Genomic DNA, 24213 nt, shown 5'->3' on the forward strand with positions numbered 1-24213 from the left:
CCACATGGCCGCTCACTCAGGAAGAAGGAGTCGGGACAGAGCCAGAGGGATGTCATCGCGGCCACGTGGTGTGGGACAGGTGAGTATGAGGGACGGGGGGAAGAAAGAGGATGGGGAGCAGAGCCATGCGAGAAGGAGCAGGGGGGTGGAGAGATGAGCCATGCATATGGGGGGATTATGAGCCATGCATACAAGAGGTGGGGGTGAATTATGAGCCATGCATACAGGAGGGGGGGAATATGAGCCATGTATACAGGGGGGGAATTATGAGCCATGCATACAGGAGGGGGGGGATATGAGCCATGCATACAGGGGGGGAATTATGAGCCATGCATACAGGAGGGGGACGGTGGTGGAATATGAGCCATGCATACAGGAGGGGGTGGTGGTGGAATATGAGTCATGCATACGGCCGGGGGGGGGGGAATTATGAACCATGAATACAGGGGGGGTGAATTATGAGCCATGCATACAGGAGGGGGGGATTATGAGCCATGCATACAGGAGGTTTTGGTGGAATGTGAGCCATGCATACAGGAGGTGGGGGGAATCATGAGCCATGCATACGGGGGAATTATGAGCCATGCATACAGGAGGGGGGATATTAGCCATCATACAGGAGGGGGGGAATATGAGCCATGCATACAGTAGGGGTGGAATATGAGCCATGCATACAGGAGGAGGGGGGGAATATGAGCCATGCATATGGGATGGGAGGGAGATGAGCCACGCATACAAGATGGGAGGGGGTATTATACAGTATTGAGCATCGTGTGGGGTCATTATACAGTATGGAGCATCATGTGGGGCCATTATACAGTATTGAGCATCATGTGTGGCCATTATACAGTATAGAGCATCATGTGTGGCTATTATACAGTATAGAGCATCATGTGTGGCCATTATACAGTATGGAGCATCATGTGGGGCCATTAGTCAGTATTGAACATCATGTGGGGTCATTATACAGTATGGAGCATCATGTGTGGCCATTATACAGTATGGAGCATCATGTGGGGCCATTATACAGTATGGAGCATCATGTGTGGCCATTATACAGTATGGAGCATCATGTGTGGCCATTATACAGTATAGAGCATCATGTGAGGTCATTATACAGTATGGAGCATCATGTGTTGCCATTATACAGTATGGAGCACGGTGTGGCCATATTTATTTTTGTTTATAATTTTTGTATATGAAACAGTATGATCAGCAGTGCTAAGTGGGTGTGGTTGGGACGTGGATATGGGTGTGACTAGTTGTGAAATGGGTGTGGTTAGAGGTGTGGCCTAAAATTTGCCGCAGCGCACGTAGTGCAATGCAAACTTTATACCTCTTTCCCTTCTTCAAAAGTTGGGAGGTATGGTACCACATTTGCCAGATCACGCGGCAAGTGCCACAAATCCCATGGGGAATGAATGAGGCCAAACGCAGTATTGCCGTAAGAGATCCGTTACGCGGCAGATGCAGAAAAACTGCCCGATCTGCTGCAAACGGCTACTTTCACATCAGCGTTTCTTGCCAAAGTCTATGCCGATACTGTCATACTCACCAATGGGGGAGGCAGCACTAAAAGTGCCTAGGGCAGCAGAAACTCTAAATACGGCCCTGCTCGGACCTGACACCCAAGATGGTGCACCACCACATTATGGGTGTCAGGTCAGAGCATTCCTACATGAACAATTTCCTCACATATACTAATGTGCCACAAACAGGAAGTTGATATCACCAACCATTCCCATTTTATTTAGGTGTATCCATATAAATAGCCCACCCTGTAGATTGTGGGCATATACCCTAAAAGATAAGCTGTGATGTATTTTCTGATACTCCAATTTTATGAACCCACTTAGACTTATTAGTGCTTGCAGATAATTTTTGTATTAATTGTACTGCATATCTCAAAGATACAAATAACTTTACATCAAAATGATCATCATTCATTTTTTTCCAACTGGTATTCCATTTCTAGAACATTCCTATACTTACATTAAAAGATTATGCTGAAGCAATGAAGAATAACACTTGTGTGAAGAAGTTCAGCATTGTGGGAACAAGGAGCAATGATCCTGTTGCATTTGTAAGTAATTGAACTTAACTGCCATTTTAGTAAAGGCATTAAGGAGGTTTGTCTACTACTAGTATATTGATAACCTATCTTTATTGGTTACCTATTAGCTGATATCTTCTATGGAAAGGAATAGTCCACTAGATAGTGCACTGAGCTGTGCTGTTCTGCTCCATACACTGTTTACACTGTTAGGGCAGTCCCACACGTCCAGATAATTCCGGTACCAGAAAAATCGGTACCGGAATTATCCGTGTCCGTGTGCCCGCGCGTTTCTGTGGCACATCAGTGTGGCACACGTGCCGCCCGTGTGCCCACTGGGTACCACACACACCGTGCAGGAGACAGCGCTAAAGTTTAGCGCTGTCCCCTGCATCTGGTGCTGAAGCCGCGATTAATATCGTCTCTGCAGCAGGGTTTGCTGTAAAGAAGATATGAATAATCCTTTTTTTTTTGTTTCTCGTGTTTAAAATAAAGGTCCATGTCCCCACCCCCCTCCCACCCCCTGTGCGCCCGCCCGCTGTTCTTAAAATACTCACCCGGCTCCCTCGCTGGCTGGCGCTGCTTCCTGTCCTGGCCGCACCTTCTACTGTATGAACGGTCACGTGGTGCCGCTCATTTACAGTGATGAATATGCGGCTCCACCCCTATGGGAGGTGGAGCCGCATATTCATGACTGTAATCGGCGGCCCCACGTGACCGCTCATACAGTAGAAGGTTCGGCCAGGACAGGAAGCAGCGCCAGCCAGCGAGGGAGCCGGGTGAGTATTTTAAGAACAGTGGGCGGGTGCACAGGGGGTGGGGACATGGACCTTTATTTTATTTTAAGCACGAAAAACAAAAAAAAAAAAGGATTATTCATATCTTCTTTAGAGCAAACGCTGCTGCAGAGAAGATATGAATCGCGGCTTCAGCACCAGTGGGGGGGACGCGCTTACTGTAGCGCTGTCTCCTGCACGGCACACCGACTGCACACGGACAACGTCCGTGTGCGGTACGTGTTTTACACGGACCCATTGACTTTAATGGGTCCGTGTAATCCGTGCGCTCCCACGAACACTGACATGTCTCCGTGTTTGGCACACGGAGACACGGTCCGCAAAAAATCAATGACATCTGCACAGATGCATTGATTTGAATGTGTCTACGTGTGTCAGTGGCTCCGGTACGTGAGGAAACTGTCACCTCACGTACCGGAGCCACTGACGTGTGAAACTGGCCTTAATAGTTGGTCAATGGTCTACAGGGTGTAGGACCCCCATGATCTTACAAAAGAATTCCTACATGTTCTTTCACACAACGTTTTGACACCCGTTCGTTTGTCCTGTCGGTGCTTATGTCTGAACCATCCGCTAAATTTGATTTGTGCGTATGTACCAACAAGATCATAGACTGTATTAGTGTCAACAGAGTGAGCGTGCGCGCTGTTGTGTATCATTTTCAGGGGTTTACACCTACTGGAAATGGACGCGCAGACACAGTCTACTACGCTTGAGTGTCCGCCTCCAGTAGGCGCATACGCCTGAAAATGATTCACGATAGAGCACACGTTCACTCTGTCAGCACCATTAGCATCAATGGTCCCATCAGTGCATGTGCCCGAATACCATTTTGTGGGTGGTTTGGACGTAAGCCCTGACGGGACCAGCGAATGGGCTCCAAAACACAGTGTGAAAGCACGTATTGGCTAAGGTCACACCATCAGTGTTTGGTCAGTATTTAACATCAGTGTTTGAAAGCCAAAACCAGTAGTGGGTGATCATGCAAAAGTGGTGACGTGTTTATATTAAGGTACCTTCACACATAACGATTTCATTAACGATATCGTTGCAACGTCACGCTTTTTGTGACGTAGCAACGATATCGTTAACTAAATCGTTATACGTGACAGCGACCAACGATCAGGCCCCTGCTGGGAGATCGATGGTCGCTGGGAATGATCAGGACCTTTTTTTGGTCGCTTATCACCCGCTGTCATCGCTGAATTGGCGTGTGTGATGCCGATCCAGCGATGTGTTCACTGGTAACCAGGGTAAATATCGGGTTGCTAAGCGCAGGGCCGCGCTTAGTAACCCGATATTTACCCTGGTTACCATTGTAAAAGTTAAAAAAAAAAAAAGAAAACAGTACATACTCACATTCCGATGTCTGTCACGTCCCCCGGCGTCAGCTTCCCGCACTGACTGTGTCAGCGCCGGTCGGCCGTAAAGCAGAGCACAGCGGTGACGTCACCCGATATTTACCCTGGTTACCCGGGGACTTCGGCATCGTTGAAGACAGTTTCAACGATGCCGAAGTCTTTCCCTTGATCGTTGGTCGCTGGAGAGAGCTGTCTGTGTGACAGCTCCCCAGCGACCACACAACGACTTACCAACGATCACGGCCAGGTCGTATCGCTGGTCGTGATCGTTGGTAAGTCATTTAGTGTAACGGTACCTTTAGGCTTTTCCTCTGATTGTTCCACTCCTGGTTTTTGCTTACACATACTGATGTAAAATACTCACCAAATACTGAAAGTGTGACAATGCTTTGACTAGCTAACAAGAGAACAGGGGAATCCTCCGGTGGACCCCTGTGCAGGAGTGGGCCACCACCTTCTTACATGAGTAGTACTTGGAACTACAGTATGTACTTGAATCACTGTGTACAGACAAAGGCAGGATCTTATCCATTTAACTATCTGCCCAGTTCATTGTTATAGAAATTAGTGATGGAGGATAATGTCACATTTGCATGTACCGTAGTTGAAAAGTCGGGTCCTGAAGTTGGTTACTGGTGTGCTCTTAGTAGCCCAGTCCAACACTGAGTGTGATCGTAACCTTACTCTATGCCGCGTGTATAGTTAAAGGGTGCCTGTCACTAGATTCATGCTGCCTCAACCATGAGCAACATGAAACAGAGCCTGGCTGTACAATTGCAGCCAGGAAAATCTTGTGTGTATCTCTGTGATATTTCAGAGAAAACATAGTTTTAATGGCTGTCCTGGGACCATAGAGACATGATTAGTCCAGAGGTGATTAGTCCAGAGAAAAAAAATCTTGTATCCAGCTCTAGGTAAAAGCAATGTGTTTATTTAGAAAAAATTCTTAAAATGTTACATCCCTGGAGGGTGGGTTGAAGGGGTAGACAGGCAATGCCATGCGTTTCGAATGCAACTCCGACATTCTTTGTCACAGCTCTCATGCCAGGGTGTGAGCAAATACTAAATGCTGGCTGTAATTACATGCAGATGTTTCAGCCCAGTATGTTGTGTAGGATATGTGCTCGCAATCTGAAATGAAAAACTCAGATAAATGTGCAATTCCAGTGTATACAAGGCAAATGCAAATACATTACAAAACAGAAATAAAAATATCTGATTTACAATTAAAAATTAATCCTGTTTATGAGTGAGAAATAATTAATGGTGAAACATAATGTCCCTGTGCATATTTAAACCAAAAAGCACGCGGATGTCAAAATTTTAGATCCAAAAAGCATAGTCGTCTCACATGATTTCCACCCCTATTATGTCTAATGACTTTTTCTATACCAAAAACCTGCAATGAAGAAATTTGTCTATTATGTTGTGAAATAAAATGTTTTGATGCTTGTGATATAGTGCGGGTTGCAGTGTTGGTACTGATAATACCTGTGACATTTGGATATACGAGATTTAAGTTATCATGATGTGTATCCAATGTACATTTTTGACATGTAGAGCAATTAATGATAGGTATCACATCTTGAGTATTGCAATTTATGTAACTTTCAATATCATAATTGCAAGAATTATCTTGATTGTGAAAAATGTTAGTATTTACTGCATATGTACGCGTTCTACATCTTCTGCCACCACATTTGTAGAACCCTTTACACAAGAGCCAGGTTTGTGTTCTATTGCAGTTATGATATTAAAAGTTACATAAATTGCAATACTCAATATCTATATATAATTGTCTAAGGGGTTCTTCCGTCTTTCTGTCTGCAACTTCCATAACGGAAATCCCACGTCGCTGACGTGCACAGTCCGATTAGTCCCTCCCTACTCCCCTGCAGTCAGTGCCCAGCGTCCACATGCTTCCCTCCAGTCACTACAGTCAGTGCCCGGCGCCCGCATGCTCCCCTCCAATCACCGCAGTCAGTGCCCGGGGCCCGCATACTCCCCTCCAGTCACCGCAGTCAGTGCCCAGCGCCCGCATACTCCCCTCCAGTCACCGCTCACACAGGGTTCATGCCAGCGGTAACGGACCGCTTTATGCCGCGGGTAACGCACTCCGTAACCGCTGCTATTAACCCTGTGTGTCCCCAACTTTTTACTATTGATGCAGTCTATGCAGCCTCAAGAGTAAAAAGATGTAATGTTAAAAATAATATAAAAACTAAAAACCTGCTATACTCACCCTCCGTAGTCCACTGAGCCGTGCGCGGCCTCCGCCATCTTCCGTTCCCAGAGATGCATTGCGAAATTACCCAGAAGACTTAGCGGTCTCGTGAGATCGCTAAGTCTTCTGGGTAATTTCGCAATGCATCTCTGGGAACGGAAGATGGCGGCAGCCGCGCGCTCATCGCCTGCGCCACAGCTTCGCTGGATTGGATCCCGGCAGGTGAGTATATAACTATTTTTTATTTTAATTATTTTTTTTAACAGGGATATGGTGCCCACACTGCTATATACTATGTAGGCTGTGTAATATACCGCGTGGGTGATATTTACTACCTGGCCAGTGTTAGATGCTATGTGGGCTGTGCTATGTACTGCGTGGGTTGTGCTATATATTACGTGGCCAGTGTTATATACTGCGTGGGCTGTGTTATATATTACGTGGCCAGTGTTATATACTGCGTGGGCTGTGTTATATATTACGTGGCCAGTGTTATATACTGCGTGGGCTGTGTAATATACCACGTGGCTGCTATATACTACCTGGCCAGTGTTATATACTGCGTGTGCTGTGCTATATATTACGTGGCCAGTGTTATATACTGCGTGGCCTGTGTTATATATTACGTGGCCAGTGTTATATACTGCGTGGGCTGTGTTATATATTACGTGGCCAGTGCTATATACTGCGTGGCCTGTGTTATATATTACGTGGCCAGTGTTATATACTGCGTGGGCTGTGTTATATATTACGTGGCCAGTGTTATGTACTGCATGGCCTGTGTTATATATTACGTGGCCAGTGTTATATACTGCGTGGACTGTGTTATATACTACGTCGCCTGTGTTATATACTGTGTGGCTGCTATATACTGCATGGGCTGTGTTATATAGTACGTGGGCTGTGTTATATACTGTTTGGGCTGTGTTATATACTGCGTGGCCACTGTTATATATTGCGTGGCCTGTATTAACGCATTGGGTATTCTACAATATGTATGTATGTTTGTATATAGCAGACACATAGCATGTAGCACAGGCAACATTGTATTTGTCTGCTATATACCACATGGCTCCTATATACTACGTGGCCTGTGCTATATACTATGTGGCTGCTATATACATACATACATACATATTCTAGAATACCTGATGCGCTAGAATCGGGCCACCATCTAGTGTGATATATATCAGTAACTGCTCTATATGTCAAAAAATAGTCAAATTACAGATTGCGAGCACATACAGGTGCTTCTCACAAAATTAGAATATCATCAAAAAGCAAATTTATTTCAGTTCTTCAGTACAAAAAGTGAAACTCATAGTTATCTATTTCAAGTGTTTATTTCTGTTTATGTTGATGATTATGGCTTACAGCCAATAAAAACACAAAAGTCATTAGAATACGTTATAACACCAGCTTGAAAAATTATTTTAAAATCCGAAATGTTGGCCTACTGAAATGTATGTTCAGTAATGCACTCAATACTTGGTTGGGGCTCCTTTTGCATCAATTACTGCGCTGATGCGGCGTGGCATGGGGCAATCAGCCTGTGGCACTGCTGAGGTGTTATGGAAGCCCAGGTTTTCTTTGATAACAGCCTTCAGCTCATCTGAATTGTTGGGTCTGGTGTTTCTCATCGTCCGCTTGACAATACCCTATAGATTCTCTGGGGATTAAGGTCAGACGAGTGCTGGCCAGTCAAGCACAGTGATACTGTTGTTTTTAAATGAGGTATTGGTACTTTTGGCAATGTGGACAGGTGCCACATCATGCTGGACAATGAAATTTCCATCTCCAAAAAGCTTGTCGGCAGAGGGAAGCATGAAGTGCTCTAAAATTTCCTGGTAGATGGCTGCGCTGACTTTGGTCATGATAAAACACACTGGATCTACACCAGCAGATGACATGGCTCCCGAAACCATCACGGATTGTGGAACCTTCACACTAGACCTCATGCAGCTTGGATTGTGTGCCTCTCCACTCTTCCTCCAGACTCTGGGACCTTGATTTCCAAATGAAATGCAACATTTACTTTCATTTAAAAACAACACATTGGACCACTGAGCAACAGTCCAGTTTTTTTTCTCCTTGGCCCATATAAGACTCTTCTGCCATTGTCTATTAGTCATGAGTGGCTTTACACAAGGAATGCGACACTTGTAGCCCATGTCCTGGATACGTCTGTGTGCGGTGGCTCTTGAAGCAATGACTCCTGCAGCAGTCCACTCCTGGTGCATTTCCCCCAATTTTTGAGTGGCCTTTTCTTAACAATCCTATCAAGGCTGCGGTTATCCCGCTTGCTTGAGCACCTTTTTCTACCACACTTTATCCTTCCGCTCAACTTTCCATTAATATGCTTGGATACAGCACTCTGTGAACAGTCAGCTTCTTTAGTAATGACCTTTTGTGGCTTACCTTCCTTGTGGAGTATGTCAGTGACTGCCTTCTGGAAACAGACTAAGGGACCTTTTTACTGAGATAATAACTTTTGGGTTTTCATTGGCTGTAAGCCATAATCATCAACAGTGACAGAAATAAACATTTGAAATAGATCACTCTGTTTGCAATGAGTTTCACTTTTCGTATTGAAGAACTGAAATAAATTAACTTTTTTATGATATTCTAATTTTGTGGGGAGCACCTGTAGTAGTGGACGTTCCCTTTAAATTTACCAAGGAAACTTAGCTTTTTTAAGTGTTATCTGCTTAAGGCCTCATGCAGACATCAGTACAGTGTTAATCACTGACTGCCCACCGATGCCATCCACGTGTGGTCTCTGATTTTCATGGTCCCATAGACTTGTTAGATCCTAGATGCCGATCAATCAAAAACAGACATGTCTCCATGATATTTTGCAGGCACACAGCCCACAAAAAAGCCACTGACATGTGAACAACTCTATACACTATAGCCATGAAAACCACACATATAATATGTACTTGAAAAACAGAACAGACACCAGTTACTGCAGGGTTCAAGGAAGGATAATGACCAGTAGTAAACTATTTACCCTGTATCTTGTAGATTGTGAGCCCTCGCGGGCAGGGTCCTCATTCCTCCTGTACCAGTTATGACTTGTATTGTTTAAGATTATTGTACTTGTTTTCATTATGTATACCCCTCCTCACATGTAAAGCGCCATGGAATAAATGGCGCTATAACAATAAATAATAATAATAATAATAATATCTCGTCACACAGTTCTACAAAAAAACAACAAGTTATATTGATTGAAATATAGTTATGACATACAGAATGCCAAAATAGTGTCATGAAAAAAAGTATCTAATAAAAGAAACAAGCCTTCATATGGCTAGAGCCACAAGAAGTTATGGCTCTCAAAGTGTGATGATAAAAAAAATGAAAGAGATCAGTACGCCCTTTTAATTGTATTTGTTTGAGGAACAAAAAATAGATAAAATCTTAATTCATAAATGTACATGTACAAACTGAAAACTGTATGAGCAAAACAGTGGTGTTGTACTGTAAAGCATACTACTTTTTATTCACCCATGCTTTTTCTTTGTTGAAGGCTTTTGCAGATATGCTGAAAGTCAATACTGCACTAAAGAGCTTAAACGTGGAGTCAAATTTTATCAGCGGAACAGGAATCTTAGCTCTTGTGGAATCTCTCCAGCAAAACACATCATTGGTTGAGCTGAAGATAGACAATCAGGTATGGTGAGAAATGTTCTTGTTAGAGTTTGGTGACTATATCATCTTGATCCATGGCATCCTGTATCAGTGTTTGATGACCATTAGTGCAAATCATCCCATAATCAGCTTTTTTAAAGAGTGGAGATTTTCATTCCTTCATTACTGAGAAATCAATGTTTGAATCAATATGCTAAGGCTGTAGATCTGAAGCCTCTGTCACTAAAACCCTATTTCCCATGCAGCACTGATTACTCCTTTACTGACAGGCAAAAAAAGATGTTTGTCAAACAGGAGGAGACAGCGCTGGGTGGGGAATGGAGCTGGAGTGACAAAGGCTTTAGATCTTAATTACACATCAGTCCAGTCACTGATTTCTCAGTAGCAAGGAAAGTACTGGCCATGTAAAGGTATCGCTGGCCCCTGACTGGGGGGCACCAATCACTTTCCATGACAGCCAGGGGATTACTGAAGACCACTTGTCTATCATGACAGTGCTCCATCCACGCTATAATAAAAAAAACTGTGATTTTTTTTTTCTATATATAGCAGTACTTTAGTATTGCTGAGTAGAGTACAAGCAATAGGACAATCACAGGTACAAGCCCCCTAATAGTGACTGACAAATACATTGGAAATGAAAAAAAAATGTTTTTTTAAAAATATCAAAAAATATGAAATTTTAATTACCCCTCCTTTTTCCACCTTAAAAATAAATATAAATATAAAAAATACACATACAGTGGGGCAAAAAAGTATTTAGTCAGTCAGCAATAGTGCAAGTTCCACCACTTAAAAAGATGAGAGGCATCTGTAATTTACATCATAGGTAGACCTCAACTATGGGAGACAAACTGAGAAAAAAAATTCCAGAAAATCACATTGTCTGTTTTTTTAACAATTTATTTGCATATTATGGTGGAAAATAAGTATTTGGTCAGAAACAAACAATCAAGATTTCTGGCTCTCACAGACCTGTAACTTCTTCTTTAAGAGTCTCCTCTTTCCTCCACTCATTACCTGTAGTAATGGCACCTGTTTAAACTTGTTATCAGTATAAAAAGACACCTGTGCACACCCTCAAACAGTCTGACTCCAAACTCCACTATGGTGAAGACCAAAGAGCTGTCAAAGGACACCAGAAACAAAATTGTAGCCCTGCACCAGGCTGGGAAGACTGAATCTGCAATAGCCAACCAGCTTGGAGTGAAGAAATCAACAGTGGGAGCAATAATTAGAAAATGGAAGACATACAAGACCACTGATAATCTCCCTCGATCTGGGGCTCTGTTGTGAATTCTGTTATCAAACTCCCTCCTGTGGTCATGAATGGTACTTCGGCAAGTTCTGTCCATGGACTCCCTCTGGTGGCTGTGAGTGGAGCTGCTGGTTCTGAGGTTCCTTCCACAGGTGACTTAGTTTATTCTTTGGCTGGCTGCTCTATTTAACTCCACTCAGATCGTTACTCCATGCCAGCTGTTAATGTTCTTGTACTGGTTAAGTTCGTTCTTGGATCTTTCTGGTGACCTGTCTACTCCAGCAGAAGCTAAGTCCCTGCTAGTTAATTATTTGTTCATTGTTTTCTTGTCCAGCTTGCTAGCATGATTTTGCCTTGCTAGCTGGAAGCTCTGGGATGCAGAGTGGCACCTCCGCACCGTGAGTCGGTGCGGGGGTCTTTTTGCACACTCTGCGTGGTCTTTTTGTAGTTTTTGTGCTGACCGCAAAGATACCTTTCCTATCCTCAGTCTGTTTAGTAAGTCTGGCCTCCTTTGCTGAAACCTGTTTCATTTCTGTGTTTGTGACTTTCATCTTAACTCACAGTCAATATATGTGGGGGGCTGTTATGTTTGCTAATGACAGGTGTTATGAAGGCAATCCAGAAACACAGTGTGCTTAGCGATCAGAGCGCACACAGTGATCTGACAAATACCCAAAAATACAAGAACGAGCTCTGAGACGTGGAAACTCTGTAGACTGCACACCTGATCCTATCCTAAACACAACTAAAAGCGGCTGTGGATTGCGCCTAACAACTACCTAGGCAACTCGGCACAGCCTAAGAAACTAGCTAGCCTGAAGATAGAAAAATAGGCCTGACTTGCCCCAGAGAAATTCCCCAAAGGAAAAGGCAGCCCCCCACATATAATGACTGTGAGTAAGATGAAAAGACAAAACGTAGGGATGAAATAGATTCAGCAAAGTGGGGCCCGATATTCTAGGACAGAGCGAGGACAGTAAAGCGAACTTTGCAGTCTACAAAAAACCCTAAAGCAAAACCACGCAAAGGGGGCAAAAAAAACCCACCATGCCGAACTAACGGCACGGCGGTACACCCTTTGCGTCTCAGAGCTTCCAGCAAAACAAAAGACAAGCTGGAAGAAAAAAAAGCAACAAAAAAGCAAAAAGCACTTAGCTATACAGAGCAGCAGGTCACAGGAACAATCAGGAGAAGCTAAGATCCAACACTGAAACATTGACAAGGAGCAAGGATAGCAGCATCAGGCGGAGTTAAGTAATGAAGCAGTTAACGAGCTCACCAGAACACCTGAGGGAGGAAGCTCAGAAACTGCAGTACCACTTGTGACCACAGGAGTGAATCCAGCCACAGAATTCACAACAGTACCCCCCCTTGAGGAGGGGTCACCGAACCCTCACCAGAGCCCCCAGGCCGACCAGGATGAGCCGCATGAAAGGCACGAACAAGATCGGAAGCATGAACATCAGAGGCAAAAACCCAGGAATTATCTTCCTGAGCATAACCCTTCCATTTAACCAGATACTGGAGTTTCCGTCTAGAAACACGAGAATCCAAAATCTTCTCCACAATATACTCCAATTCCCCCTCCACCAAAACCGGGGCAGGAGGCTCAACAGATGGAACCATAGGTGCCACGTATCTCCGCAACAACGACCTATGGAATACATTATGTATGGAAAAGGAGTCTGGGAGGGTCAAACGAAAAGACACAGGATTGAGAACCTCAGAAATCCTATACGGACCAATAAAACGAGGTTTAAATTTAGGAGAGGAAACCTTCATAGGAATATGACGAGAAGATAACCAAACCAGATCCCCAACACGAAGTCGGGGACCCACACGGCGTCTGCGATTAGCGAAAAGTTGAGCTTTCTCCTGGGACAAGATCAAATTGTCCACTACCTGAGTCCAGATCTGCTGCAACCTATCCACCACAGAATCCACACCAGGACAGTCCGAAGACTCAACCTGTCCTGAAGAGAAACGAGGATGGAACCCAGAATTGCAAAAAAATGGAGAAACCAAGGTAGCCGAGCTGGCCCGATTATTAAGGGCGAACTCAGCCAACGGCAAAAAGGACACCCAATCATCCTGGTCTGCAGAAACAAAACATCTCAGATATGTTTCCAAGGTCTGATTGGTTCGTTCGGTCTGGCCATTAGTCTGAGGATGGAAAGCCGAGGAAAAGCATAGGTCAATGCCCATCCTACCACAAAAGGCTCGCCAAAACCTTGAAACAAACTGGGAACCTCTGTCAGAAACAATATTCTCAGGAATGCCATGCAACCGAACCACATGCTGAAAGAACAAAGGTACCAAATCAGAGGAGGAAGGCAATTTAGCCAAGGGCACCAGATGGACCATTTTAGAAAAGCGATCACAGACCACCCAAATGACTGACATCTTTTGAGAAACGGGAAGGTCAGAAATGAAATCCATCGAAATATGTGTCCAAGGCCTCTTTGGGACCGGCAAGGGCAAAAGCAACCCACTGGCACGAGAACAGCAGGGCTTAGCCCTAGCACAAATCCCACAGGACTGCACAAAAGTACGTACATCCCGTGACAGAGATGGCCACCAGAAGGATCTAGCCACTAATTCTCTGGTACCAAAGATTCCAGGATGACCAGCCAACACCGAACAATGAAGTTCAGAGATAAGTTTATTAGTCCACCTATCAGGGACGAACAGTTTCTCTGCTGGACAACGATCAGGTTTATTCGCCTGAAATTTTTGCAGCACCCGCCGCAAATCAGGGGAGATGGCAGACACAATGACTCCTTCCTTGAGGATACCCGCTGGCTCAGATAAACCCGGAGAGTCGGGCACAAAACTCCTAGACAGAGCATCCGCCTTCACATTTTTAGAGCCCGGAAGGTACGAAATCACAAAGTCGAAGCGGGCAAAAAATAACGACCAACGGGCCTGTCTAGGATTCAAGCGCTTGGCAGACTCGAGATAAGTCAAGTTCTTATGATCAGTCAATACCACCACGCGATGCTTAGCTCCTTCAAGCCAATGATGCCACTCCTCGAATGCCCACTTCATGGCCAGCAACTCTCGATTGCCCACATCATAATTACGCTCAGCGGGCGAAAACTTCCTGGAAAAGAAAGCACATGGTTTCATCACTGAGCAATCAGAACCTCTCTGTGACAAAACCGCCCCTGCTCCAATCTCAGAAGCATCAACCTCGACCTGGAACGGAAGAGAAACATCTGGCTGACACAACACAGGGGCAGAACAAAAACGACGCTTCAACTCCTGAAAAGCTTCCACAGCAGCAGAAGACCAATTAACCAAATCAGCACCCTTCTTGGTCAAATCGGTCAATGGTTTGGCAATGCTAGAAAAATTACAGATGAAGCGACGATAAAAATTAGCAAAGCCCAGGAACTTTTGCAGACTTTTCAGAGATGTCGGCTGAATCCAATCCTGGATGGCTTGGACCTTAACTGGATCCATCTCGATAGTAGAAGGGGTAAAGATGAACCCCAAAAATGAAACTTTCTGCACACCGAAGAGACACTTTGATCCCTTCACAAACAAAGAGTTAGCACGCAGGACCTGAAAAACCATTCTGACCTGCTTCACATGAGACTCCCAATCATCTGAGAAGATCAAAATGTCATCCAAGTAAACAATCAGGAATTTATCCAGATACTCACGGAAGATGTCATGCATAAAAGACTGAAACACAGATGGAGCATTGGCAAGTCCGAACGGCATCACTAGATACTCAAAATGACCCTCGGGCGTATTGAATGCAGTTTTCCATTCATCTCCTTGCCTGATTCTCACCAGATTATACGCACCACGAAGATCTATCTTAGTGAACCAACTAGCCCCCTTAATCCGAGCAAACAAGTCAGATAACAATGGCAAGGGATACTGAAATTTAACAGTGATCTTATTAAGAAGGCGGTAATCAATACACGGTCTCAGCGAACCATCCTTCTTGGCTACAAAGAAGAACCCTGCTCCCAGTGGTGATGACGATGGGCGAATATGTCCCTTCTCCAGGGATTCCTTCACATAACTGCGCATAGCGGCGTGTTCGGGCACGGATAAATTAAATAATCGACCTTTAGGGAATTTACTACCAGGAATCAAATTGATAGCACAATCACAATCCCTATGCGGAGGTAGAGCATCGGACTTGGGCTCTTCAAATACATCCTGATAATCAGACAAGAACTCTGGGACCTCAGAAGGGGTGGATGACGAAATCGACAAAAATGGAACATCACCATGTACCCCCTGACAACCCCAGCTGGATACCGACATGGAATTCCAATCCAATACTGGATTATGGGTTTGTAGCCATGGCAACCCCAACACGACCACATCATGCAGATTATGCAACACCAGAAAGCGAATAACTTCCTGATGTGCAGGAGCCATGCACATGGTCAGCTGGGCCCAGTATTGAGGTTTATTCTTGGCCAAAGGTGTAGCATCAATTCCTCTCAATGGAATAGGACACCGCAAAGGCTCCAAGAAAAACCCACAACGTTTAGCATAATCCAAATCCATCAGATTCAGGGCAGCGCCCGAATCCACAAACGCCATGACAGAAAACGACGACAAAGAGCATATCAAGGTAATGGACAGAAGGAATTTGGACTGTACAGTACCAATGACGGCAGACCTAGCGGACCGCTTAGTGCGCTTAGGACAATCAGAAATAGCATGAGTGGAATCACCACAGTAGAAACACAGACCATTCAGACGTCTGTATTCCTGCCGTTCAACTCTAGTCATAGTCCTATCGCACTGCATAGGCTCAGGTTTAACCTCAGGCAGTACCGCCAAATGGTGCACAGATTTACGCTCGCGCAAGCGTCGACCGATCTGAATGGCCAAAGACAAAGACTCATTCAAACCAGCAGGCATAGGAAATCCCACCATGACATCCTTAAGAGCCTCAGAGAGACCCTTTCTGAACAAAGCTGCCAGCGCAGATTCATTCCACTGCGTGAGTACTGACCATTTGCTAAATTTCTGACAATATACTTCTATATCATCCTGACCCTGGCACAAAGACAGCAAATTTTTCTCAGCCTGATCCACTGAATTAGGCTCATCGTACAGCAATCCGAGCGCCAGGAAAAACGCATCGACACTACTCAATGCAGGGTCTCCTGGCGCAAGAGAAAATGCCCAGTCTTGAGGGTCGCCGCGCAAAAAAGAAATAATAATCAAAACCTGTTGAATAGGATTACCAGAAGAATGAGGTTTCAAGGCCAGAAATAGCTTACAATTATTTTTGAAACTTAGAAACTTAGTTCTATCTCCAAAAAACAAATCAGGAATAGGAATTCTTGGTTCTAACATAGATTTCTGATCAATAGTATCTTGAATTTTTTGTACATTTATAACGAGATTATCCATTGAAGAGCACAGACCCTGAATATCCATGTCCACACCTGTGTCCAAAATCACCCAAATGTCTAGGGGAAAGAAAAAAAAAAAAAAAAAAGTGAACACAGAGCAGAAAAAAAAAAAAAAAATGATGTCAGAACTTTTTCTTTCCCTCTATTGAGAATCATTAGTTTGGGCTCCTTGTACTGTTATGTTTGCTAATGACAGGTGTTATGAAGGCAATCCAGAAACACAGTGTGCTTAGCGATCAGAGCGCACACAGTGATCTGACAAATACCCAAAAATACAAGAACGAGCTCTGAGACGTGGAAACTCTGTAGACTGCACACCTGATCCTATCCTAAACACAACTAAAAGCGGCTGTGGATTGCGCCTAACAACTACCTAGGCAACTCGGCACAGCCTAAGAAACTAGCTAGCCTGAAGATAGAAAAATAGGCCTGACTTGCCCCAGAGAAATTCCCCAAAGGAAAAGGCAGCCCCCCACATATAATGACTGTGAGTAAGATGAAAAGACAAAACGTAGGGATGAAATAGATTCAGCAAAGTGGGGCCCGATATTCTAGGACAGAGCGAGGACAGTAAAGCGAACTTTGCAGTCTACAAAAAACCCTAAAGCAAAACCACGCAAAGGGGGCAAAAAAAACCCACCGTGCCGAACTAACGGCACGGCGGTACACCCTTTGCGTCTCAGAGCTTCCAGCAAAACAAAAGACAAGCTGGAAGAAAAAAAAGCAACAAAAAAGCAAAAAGCACTTAGCTATACAGAGCAGCAGGTCACAGGAACAATCAGGAGAAGCTAAGATCCAACACTGAAACATTGACAAGGAGCAAGGATAGCAGCATCAGGCGGAGTTAAGTAATGAAGCAGTTAACGAGCTCACCAGAACACCTGAGGGAGGAAGCTCAGAAACTGCAGTACCACTTGTGACCACAGGAGTGAATCCAGCCACAGAATTCACAACAGGGGGCTGCCTTTTCCTTTGGGGAATTTCTCTGAGGCAAGGTAGGCTTTATTTTCTATCTCTAGGGCTAGTTAGCTCTTAGGCTGTGAAGAGGCGTCTAGGCAGAGTTAGGTACGCTCCACGGCTATTTCTAGTGTGTGTGATAGGATTAGGGGTTGCGGTCAGCAGAGCTCCCACTTCCCAGAGCTTGTCCTGTGATAGTTTAACCATCAGGTCGTTCCGGGTGCTCCTAACCACCAGGTCCATAACAGGGCTCCACGCAAAATCCCACCCCGTGGGGTCAGAATGATCACAAGAACGGTGAGCAAAAATCCCAGAACCACATGGGGGGACCTAGTGAATGAACTGCAGAGAGCTGGGACCAATGTAACAAGGCCTACCATAAGTAACACACTACGCCACCATGGACTCAGATCCTGCAGTGCCAGACGTGTCCCACTGCTTAAGCCAGTACATGTCCGGGCCCGTCTGAAGTTTGCTAGAGAGCATTTGGATGATCCAGAGGAGTTTTGGGAGACTGTCCTATGGTCTGATGAAACCAAACTGGAACTGTTTGGTAGAAACACAACTTGTCGTGTTTGGAGGAAAAAGAATACTGAGTTGCATCCATCAAACACCATACCTACTGTAAAGCATGGTGGTGGAAACATCATGCTTTGGGGCTGTTTCTCTGCAAAGGGGCCAGGACGACTGATCCGGGTACATGAAAGAATGAATGGGGCCATGTATCGTGAAATTATGAGTGCAAACCTCCTTCCATCAGCAAGGGCATTGAAGATGAAACGTGGCTGGGTCTTTCAACATGACAATGATCCCAAGCACACCGCCAGGGCAACGAAGGAGTGGCTTCGTAAGAAGCATTTCAAGGTCCTGGAGTGGCCTAGCCAGTCTCCAGATCTCAACCCTATAGAAAACCTTTGGAGGGAGTTGAAAGTCCGTGTTGCCAAGCGAAAAGCCAAAAACATCACTGCTCTAGAGGAGATCTGCATGGAGGAATGGGCCAACATACCAACAACAGTGTGTGGCAACCTTGTGAAGACTTACAGAAAACGTTTGACCTCTGTCATTGCCAACAAAGGATATATTACAAAGTATTGAGATGAAATTTTGTTTCTGACCAAATACTTATTTTCCACCATAATATGCAAATAAAATGTTAAAAAGACAGACAATGTGATTTTCTGGATTTTTTTTTTCTCAGTTTGTCTCCCATAGTTGAGGTCTACCTATGATGTAAATTACAGACGCCTCTCATCTTTTTAAGTGGTGGAACTTGCACTATTGCTGACTGACTAAATACTTTTTTGCCCCACTGTATGTGGTATCTCCACATACTTTAAAGGTCCAATATATCAAAATCTAGAGTAAACTAACCCAATTGATAAAAAGAAATAAATCCAAAATTCCAGAATGGCCCTTACTTCGCCACCACAACACCGCAAATAATATGTAATGCAATAAAAAGCAATCCAAACTTCGTATGTACCCCCAAGTGGTATGAAAAAATGTCTCCTTGCTTCACAAAAAAACAGTCCCTCATAAAGCTCCATCTATAAACAGCAGTACTGTAGTATTGCTGTGTATGATACAGTCGATACGAGAATCACAGGTTTACGTCCCCTAAGGGAACTAATAAATACAATGAAAAGTTAAAAAATAGGTGTTTTTTTTTTTTTAAACATGAAAAAATAATAAAAGTTTGAATTACCTCTTTTTCTTACCACACACAAAAAACAATCCCTCATAATGCTGCATGGCCCGAAAAATGAAAACATTACAGGTCTCTAAAAATGGCGGCACAAGTCAATTTTGTTTTACAAATGTCTGATTTTTTCACTTAACAAATTTGAATAGATTTTTTTTTATCTTCATAATCATACTGACCTGGAAAATTAAATTGCTTGGTAATTTCTACAGCATAGTGAAAACCGTAAAAACAAACCCCCCCAAAAAAATTTGCAACGTTTTTCTCAACATTTCGCTGCACTTGGAAATTTTTTCCTGTTTTTTAGTACTTTACAAGGTAAAATTGATTATGCAATTCAGAAGCACTACTCTTTCTGCAAAAAACAAACCCTCATGCGACTATATCGACAGAAAAATAAAAAAAAGTTATGGCATTTGGAGAAGGAGAGAAAAAACTAAAGTGCAAAAACGGAAAATGGGAAGGGGTTAGAGAAGCTGTTCAACTGGAGGTTTCCGTGCTTTTTCCTTAAGGTTTCTAATGGGGGGCCTCAAAACACAAGTAATAAGCACAATTGTTCTTTCTAGTGCAATATTCAAGAGTTTCTTGACAATGCACTAAAGAAACTCTCCAACAATTTTGCAGCAAAAATTCATAAAAAAAGCATCCATCAAAAAGCAGACGAGCTTGCTGTTGTTCATTTTGGTACAGACACATTAAGAAAAAATGCTGCGTTTCCACCCATGGGATCAAGCCCTAAGGATTTTTTCTTTTCCTACCTGAAGTGAAATGTAAGTCTTTTGGAGTGAAGTTACATTTTACGTTTTAGTTTTACAGAGATTCTGCTCAGTAATCTTGAACAAGTATTATAGTGTAAATTCGAAGTTATAGCGTCTTAGTCGCAGTGACAAAATAGCAGTTGTAGAAAAGAGAGTATTATAAATACCACTGGTTTTCAACACTCTACTAATTATTTACTTTCACAATTTCTTCTAGAGCCAACCACTTGGTAATAAAGTGGAAATGGAAATTGCAAGTATGCTAGAAAAAAATTCAACACTCCTCAAATTTGGTTATCATTTCACGCAGCAAGGACCGAGATTGCGAGCATCTACTGCCATGATGAACAATAATGATCTTGGTAAGATGATAATACGAATGCTGGGTAATATATCTGACATGATTGTAATATTCAGAATGTTTTTGCTTTCCGCTGAAATGGAGACCTATTGTTTACTTGGAGGTTTTGATGCCACCTGTTACTCAAATGTGCAGAATTCTTTCTGTGACAAGCAATCGGACTGATGAAGGTCTAGATAAGACCGAAACTTTTACAAACTGCAAAAATAATAAAAATCCTTCTGCAATGACATACTAAGTTGAGTGCCAAGTTCTTTATTTTACTGCACATTGGTTTTGGTAACCTACTTGAGCACCTCACGGTAGTGCCACACTATACTTCACACACCTGTTACTCAAAGTCTATTAGTATATCATGTTAGTTGTAGAAGCACTCCTATAAACTTCTTTTTTTCTAAATCTGTGTATGTGTGTGCGGCCGACATTTCTGGTATCCAGCACTGTTCCGGAACCGCTTGTTAAACTATCCGGAATACTCTTGTAGTCTATGCGTGAGACGGAAGTCTCTTATATAATGAAATCCAATATAGCCTACCTCATGGAAGAAGACTGATGAGAAAACTACTGTTGAAAGCAAATTTGGCAAAATACATTTTGACAAGCCACAATGTCTCTGGAATAATGTCCTTTTGACAGACAAAACAAAACTGCAGGTTTTTGGCAAGTAACATCATCTTGAAGTTTACAGACTCAAAAATGAAGCAAAGAAAAAAAAAGAACATTGTACCTACTGTGAAACGTAGAAGAGCCTTGGCTATGTTGTTTTAGAGGTGTTTTCCTGCATCTGGCACAGGGTGTTTTGAATCTGTGCAGGGTACAATGAAATCTCAGGACTATCATTGCATTCCGGAACCAAATTTGATGTCAGAAATCTGTGTCTGAGTCGATGGCCATGGGTCCTCCAACATGATAATTACCCAAAACACAGCAAAAACATCCAAGAATGACCAAGATCAAAGCATTAGATTATTCTAAAGTGGCCTTCTATGAGCAGTGATCTAACAACTCCTATTGAACATATGTGGAAGGAGCTGAAACATGTAGACTGGAGAAGGCACACTTCACACCTGAGACCACTCGAGTAGTTTGCTTATGAGCAGTAGGCCAAAATACCTGTGGACCAGTGCAGAAGTCTCATTGAGAGCTGCAGAAATAGCCTTTGCAGTGATTACCTCAAAAGGTTGTCCAACAAAATCTTAAGTTAAGAGGACCATCATTTTTTCCACACTATTTTAACTAGTTTTTTTTATTATTATTATTTTTCTGATGAACCACAATTCAAAAGCAGAGTCTGATTTTCATTAGAAATGATTTTTCTTAGTTGCAAGTTATTTCAGCGACCATTGTGGGATTTTCTTACTTTAACAGAAGGGTACCAACTATTTTTGTCCACACGTACAGACAGGTTTGGGGGGGGGGGGGGGGAAAGGTTCATGGGAGGGCTTCTTTACCGAAACATAGAAAAATGCTAATCTTTACTAGAACACAAATAAAATATATTGTTTATTACTGTAATGATAATATATTTGAATGGAACTTAACATGTCTATAAACTAGGCATAGGATATAGCACATATAATGATCTGAGGGCTCTTTTGTTACTGGTCTATAGGAAAGTAATTTAGAGAATAAACTATTTTGAACTCAAGTAATCATTTCAAAAGAAGAGAGAATATATATATAAACCTATAAGACTATGAATTCACGACCTCCAAATGATAAATCAAAGATATTTTTATTAACAACCATTGAAAAGATCCAAAAGATACAAGCAAAATTGGTATCAATATAGTATGTAAAAGATCGTAAATGTAATGACTAACAAAAGGGTAAGATATGAGGTTCCTAGTTAGAGCTCAAAAAAAGGAGACACACCAAGGCAAATGGGTATCGGTAGTGAGGGAGTGTTCCATTGAACAGTAAATGACCAATAAAAATAGATAACAAATGAAAGTTCAAAAGAGTGTGTATTCCATCGATGTGGTATAGCAATATAGTGGAATACTATGTGAAGATCTTTATTGTGGTCTTCCTGAGGAAGAGGACTGTTCGACCTAGAAACGTGCTCAGAATAAACTTCAATCTATTTCTATTCATCTGAATCTTGTGAATTCTTCACCAGCAGCAGCACACCCTCATCTTTTTTTTACTCTACTGTATATCTTGATAAAAATCTGCACCCATTTTTATAAAGGTACCCTTAAGTGTTACATTATCTTTATCTTCCTTGGTGACGATAGCAATAGAAACGTGTATAGAATAGAATAAAGAATCTACGGTAATTTCATTTAGAGCATGTTTATTGTATATTTTTCATCATGTCCGTCTATATGACAATGAGACCAGTGATGTGCTTCTTGTTTACAGCTCGTATACATAGATCTGATGAGCCGTGGCATAACTTTTCAGCTCTGGACCTGGAGGATGTATAAGTATAGATTTTGGTCTCTATACATTTCTCTTGGCAGTTCTTCATTTTCTATGCCACAGGCAGTGCTCTTGTCTGCCACCCTTCGACTCTTTACCGCATTACTCTCACCTCGCAGTCTTCATTTCACCACAATGCTTTTTTCTCTTCTCAGAATTTGATTGCTTTGGCTATATTCCTTACCTTATTAATATTACATTATTCTCAGTGATGTGAAATGATAATTGACATTGTATGTTTACATATCTAAACAGGTCTGGTGATAAACTAGCTCTGCCTCTTACAGACTTTGGCATAAGTAGTAGTGTTTTAACTCTACTACTTTTGCCAAAAGTCCATAAACAAGGAAAAAGAAATAAATTTTTATTATTAGTTAAAAAGTTTAAAAAAAAATGCACCTCATTTCTGTATTTTTGTATATTTTTATATGCTTACCCCAAATCTGATGAAGCTATGAATAATAAACTGAGCTGAAATACCAAAATTATTTTCCTTTTCTGATTGGCAAAATCTTATTTGATAGGTTACAGTCCATTATCTTGTTTCTCTGTCACTAAATTAAACTTCCACTTCTTTAAAGATTTTGGCCACACTTCGGAAAAGTAATAAGATATTTTTATTAGGGTGATGGCCTCTAATCCATAGAACCTGCCAATCCATCAGTAGATGCCTACATAGGGGAGCAAGGTAGCAATTCTTGAACTATCTCAGTCCTTTTTCTTCTCTGCATGTGCCTAGATTGCCGGGCACATAGGATACGGCAGGATGAGAACAGTAGTTCATGCCAGCAGTACTGAAGTACACTGTTGTTGAAGTGGGCTGTTTCAACAGTCTATTGTCCTTGCTCCTTGTGAATTTTTTCTAAAGCTGGTGAAATGTATAGTAGTTAAGGTCATGTTCACATGTTACGTATATTTTATGGATTTTCCTATTGGATTTCAAGATGAATAATTTACAGCATATTAAAAGTAGCAAAGTGAGATATCTAGGAATCTCAAGGTTTTTTGGTTCAGCTTCTAGAGCCAAAGCCAGAATTGGTTTTAGAAATGGGAAATATAAAGAAATAAGTTCTGTTTCAGATGTCCATTATAATCAATTCAATGTTTGATCGCAATGCTTGGACAGGCCGCACATCTCCTAATCCGATGTGATAGTGTCATATATTTCTATGAAGCTGTCACGCTCAGGTTAGAAGATGGACGGCCAACCGATGCATTGTGATTCACCATCGGAACGGTTATCACGGACATCTGAAACAGAA

At 42.6% G+C, this 24213-nt stretch overlaps 1 protein-coding gene across 4 annotated transcripts in view; it reads left to right on the forward strand.

Moving 5' to 3' along the window:
* TMOD1 (tropomodulin 1) overlaps window positions 1–24213 on the forward strand; it is a 147972-nt gene that overhangs the window by 118350 nt on the left and 5409 nt on the right. For 2 of the 4 annotated variants that reach the window (XR_011320853.1, XM_069766764.1), the window contains exons 7-9: window positions 1976–2083; window positions 9971–10114; window positions 20381–20525. Coding sequence is in view for 3 of the 4 variants with exons in the window: in XM_069766764.1 (XP_069622865.1) it covers window positions 1976–2083; window positions 9971–10114; window positions 20381–20525 (397 nt within the window). In the remaining variant the exon portion in view is untranslated. Of the gene's footprint in view, window positions 1–1975; window positions 2084–9970; window positions 10115–20380; window positions 20526–22891; window positions 22957–24213 lie in introns of all 4 variants that reach the window. The other 2 variants (XM_069766747.1, XM_069766756.1) reach the window with 2 other exon arrangements.

The sequence above is a fragment of the Ranitomeya imitator genome, chromosome 1 (assembly GCF_032444005.1).
Source record: "Ranitomeya imitator isolate aRanImi1 chromosome 1, aRanImi1.pri, whole genome shotgun sequence".
Taxonomy (NCBI): domain Eukaryota; kingdom Metazoa; phylum Chordata; class Amphibia; order Anura; family Dendrobatidae; genus Ranitomeya; species Ranitomeya imitator.